Source organism: Stegastes partitus, unplaced genomic scaffold, assembly GCF_000690725.1.
Source record: "Stegastes partitus isolate 25-593 unplaced genomic scaffold, Stegastes_partitus-1.0.2 Scaffold974, whole genome shotgun sequence".
Taxonomy (NCBI): domain Eukaryota; kingdom Metazoa; phylum Chordata; class Actinopteri; family Pomacentridae; genus Stegastes; species Stegastes partitus.
In genome coordinates, this window is record NW_007578705.1 from 242,737 (window position 1) to 246,802 (window position 4,066).

The 4,066-nt window shown below is 41.6% G+C and overlaps 1 protein-coding gene across 1 annotated transcript in view; it reads left to right on the forward strand.

Annotated features, from left to right (window-relative positions):
* The window catches only part of ntrk2a (neurotrophic tyrosine kinase, receptor, type 2a), a 98,699-nt gene extending 96,093 nt beyond the window's left edge, over positions 1-2,606 (forward strand). The window contains exon 21 of the mRNA XM_008294580.1: positions 2,421-2,606. Within this exon, the coding sequence (XP_008292802.1) occupies positions 2,421-2,606 (186 nt within the window). The remainder of the gene's footprint in view (positions 1-2,420) is intronic.
* The last annotated feature ends 1,460 nt before the right edge of the window (positions 2,607-4,066 follow it).

Below are 4,066 nucleotides of genomic sequence, written 5' to 3' on the forward strand. Positions count from 1 at the left end.
TTTTATATAATTGATTAATCTATATCTACCTCTTAATACACCAACAGACATAAAAACAAGTTGGATTAACCTGTGAACAAGCATCAAATATATGAATGTAACTGCTCCGTTACACAAGCTGCACGAAAAGAAGTGTAGCCAGAAGTACAACACATGTTACCTTGGAAGCACCTTGAGCTTAATAAGTGATGGCGAACAAGATGTTGCAGCCCCAAGATATGAAGAAACAGCAGCTCAGTCAAAGTAAATATAAATATTTGATCAGTTTTGTGTGCAACTTTCTCATAGGTATGAATTTATGAATCTTTTCGGCCTGAGTCATCGCCTTACATAAAGCTGGAGCACATCGCTTAGAAGCTGCGCGAGTTGTTTATTGTTTCGTTGTGTTCTAGCGACACAGATGTGCGGCGCGAGCTTCTCACATGACACTTGAAAGAGGAGCACAGCTGCAATGAAATATTTTTTTTTCCGGAGCTGTTTCGCCGGTTTTCGCTCCTCTCACCAATCAAAGTGCAGCAGAAGAGAAAGTAGCGTTGTCAGGCATCACCGTCAAGCCGGTGCAGGGGCAGATGTGTCTTACATTTAGAGTGGAATGTGAATCCCCATTTTTCAAAGAGACTCACAAAATGTCCCAGATTTTTTTTTTTTTGTCCTGGATCAGACTGACTGTAGTGATCCAGTGACACCAATACAACAAAACATCCTGCTGCTTTCACTGTAACAAGGGTTACAAGCCGCTGTTATCTAGATGAACTACATTTAAGATTGTTTTCTCAAGCACTTGAATAATTGTTTGCTCTGTAAACTGTAGTTGAATGACAGCTTCCTAAAGCCCAATTACACATACAGAACTTCCCAAAGTTACAAAAACATCTGTCTGAATGCTGTAGGAAATTGTAATGATGATAAATAATGTGCAGTAAGATTATTTAAAACTGCGAGATGGGGCAGGATTAATTTTCTGTCAACTGACTAAACAATCAATTCACTCAAATGACAACAGATTGCTGACATTACACCATAGCAACTCCCTTTAATTGATCCACTATATTAAGTTGGTGAGACACAAAAAAGGAAAAAGCAAAGAAACACTCGGGATCGTGACCCGGTTTCCTGAAAACTCAACTGTGTCACAGCCCTTCCACCCTTCACCTTCACCTTAACCTGAACCATATGATGTCCTCAACTCTGGTTACCTCCAGAAATTAACCTTTAGCCTCCTCCGCTTCCTCCTTTTCCCGTTTCTATCCGTCAGTTCTCTGCTGTTTCATGGTTCACTCACCCCCTGACCCAAACCTGATGCTCAGATATCTTTTACACAGGATGTGGAGGCCTCTGTTTTTTTCCTTTTCCAAAATTAGATATCAATTATTTATCTTCTTACACAAACTCATAACAGAATGAGGGGGAGTAGGAAGCTGCTAGATCGGCAAAATAGCAGCTTTCTTAGATTGGATTCGTTTATTTGATTTTGATATTTTTCTACCCATATGTGTAAATTCTGGTATATATTTGTCTTATTGTCTTGTTTTATTTTTTAATTAATATTTATTGTATTTTATCCTTTTCTTTCTGTAGTTATTTTTACTTTATTTTATTTTATTTTTTAAATTTTTCTATTATTCGTGCTCATTCCTCGGGCGACACCAACAGCTGAAACCAAATTCCTTGTATGTTGTGTACATATTTGGCCGTTAAAGCTGATTCTGATTGAAGTATAATCTTGAGGTATTACAGCTTCAGTATTTTTTAAAATTTGTATAAATCAATAAATAATTTTATAAGTAATTTCTCTGATATAGAAGCTGGTTTTAGGGGGTTTATATAAAAGCCATTATTTGGTATTTATTCCATGAGCACAGCAGGGTGTACTTAATGTAGGAAATGATAAAAAGCTTCATATTTTACAGGTTAAAAATGATGTAGATATTTTCCAAACCTCTGCGAGAGAATGAGATATTCTACTTTACTCTGAGTTCAGTAGTCAGGGTTCAAAAAGGGCCTTGAGCCCCATATCCTCATCTTCAAGTAGACTTAAAGCTGGAATCTGCACTTTTCTCAATAATGTATAAGACCTGACACGTGCTAAAACACTAAATTAACTGCATGTTATACGTAGGTGAAGGTACAGATGGAGACTTTCCTCTCACCCCGCTGGGGAGAAATTGCTTCAGATTTGTCTGGAGGTCTGCTCCGGTGCATAACTTCATCACTTCAGTAAATAATTTATTCGCCGTGACATTTTCACTGTATGCCACCGAGTCCGTGTGACGTAGCTCCACAGAGCGGATGCTCGATCATCTTCACTGGAGTTTCAACCTGCAGAAAGTTGTGAATTTCAGCTTTAACTGACTGCTGTTTTTTTTTGTTCTTCGGTTCTGTCGATAGTAAACCTGATGCCTGTGTGTCTTCCTCTGCAGGTGATAGAGTGTATAACCCAGGGCAGGGTGCTGCAGCGCCCCAGGACCTGTCCTAAAGAAGTGTATGACCTGATGCTGGGCTGCTGGCAGAGAGAGCCGCACATGAGACTCAACATTAAAGAAATCCACGGTCTGCTCCTCAACCTGGCCAAGGCCTCACCTGTATACCTGGATATACTGGGCTGAACACAGGAGGAGGAAGAAGAAGAAGGAGGAGGGTTTTGGATGTGTGTGTGTGTGACGTGTGTGTGTGTGTGTGTGCATTTAGGTGAGGATGGTTACCGTATCTAAGCGTGTATGTGCATTTAGGGTTGCATGCATGTGTGTGTGTGTGTGTGTGTGAGAGTCAGGCTGGACATTGTGGCACCTCTGACTCAAGTGCGCAATGCTCGTGCAAGTGTGTGCGTGGAAGGCGCCGCTGTACAGGATGTGAAGCTATTATTAAACTCTTAAAGGCAATCAAAAAATTCCTCAACTCATCCCCAATCGCCTCTTTCCTCCCTGCCAATTTCCTCTCCTTTGTGCGTTTCGACTCTTTCCCTCCTTCCTTACAGAAGAGACATTTACTAAGAGTAATTTAACTTTGGAGGAGGAAAGAAGAAAAAAAAAAAAAAGAGAGAGATTCTCACTTCTTTTCAAATGCTTTAAACTGACTGGGGCTAAATTTGATAAAAAAACCTGATTAACAGGACTTTAAATTAAGAGACTCATCCCTTTGCTGCCTGTCGGACAACAGGACTCGTTTGAACATCCGGAAATTTCAAGGAGGCACAGCGACGAGGAGGGAGGATTTCCGGCAAAGCTTCGATCCTTTTCTTTTTTTTTTTTTGCGTGTAAATACGAGACATTTCAGAGGAAATGGCTCCGCGAGGTGTCGAGCCATAAAGACACTGTGTTTCCCCCCCTCGCCCCTGCCTCTCGCCCTGTCTGTTTATCTGTCCGTCTGTCTTTTTCGTCCGTCTCTCAGAACTGTACACGAGTATTAATGTCAGCATCCATCCAACGAGGCCACACAGGTGATGATTAACACGTCGGTACAGTAAATTGAGTGTAACAGCAAAAAAAAAAAAAAGGGAGGAGAAGCAAACACAATGTGCCGTCCTGCCTGTCGGAGAAAATTAGGAGTTGGTGTGAAAAGGTGATTTCTGGTTGGCCAGTTTTGCTGATACACAAACCAATCAGTGACAGAAGAGTGTTAGCTGAGGTTTAACTGAACAAGAGAGCCGAGGTATTCTGAATGCTGAACACCAGAAATTGTAAAAAAAAAAAGCTTCATCTATCCGGCACTGACCTCCAGTAATCGCTCATGCGGGACACTGATACATGATTTTACAGATATGTGCACTCACACTGCATTTTAACACTGTTTTTCTGCTCCGTATTACTTTATTACTCAGGCCTGGACTGCACTGTCATACAGCACAGGGTAACATGATGACTACTACCCCCCTCCCTCCGCCACCGAACTAAAGTGACAGCTGCTTCACTTGTGATGTCAAAGCGCTTCGTGTCGGAGGTCAATTGATTCATTTGTCCACAGCTGCCCAACAATCGCGAGATCGTGGCGTTGAGTTTTTTTTTTGGAGGGGAGGGGAGGGAGGGGAGGTGTAAAGGTTGCTTAGGGAGGCTGGGGTTTTTTCGAGTGG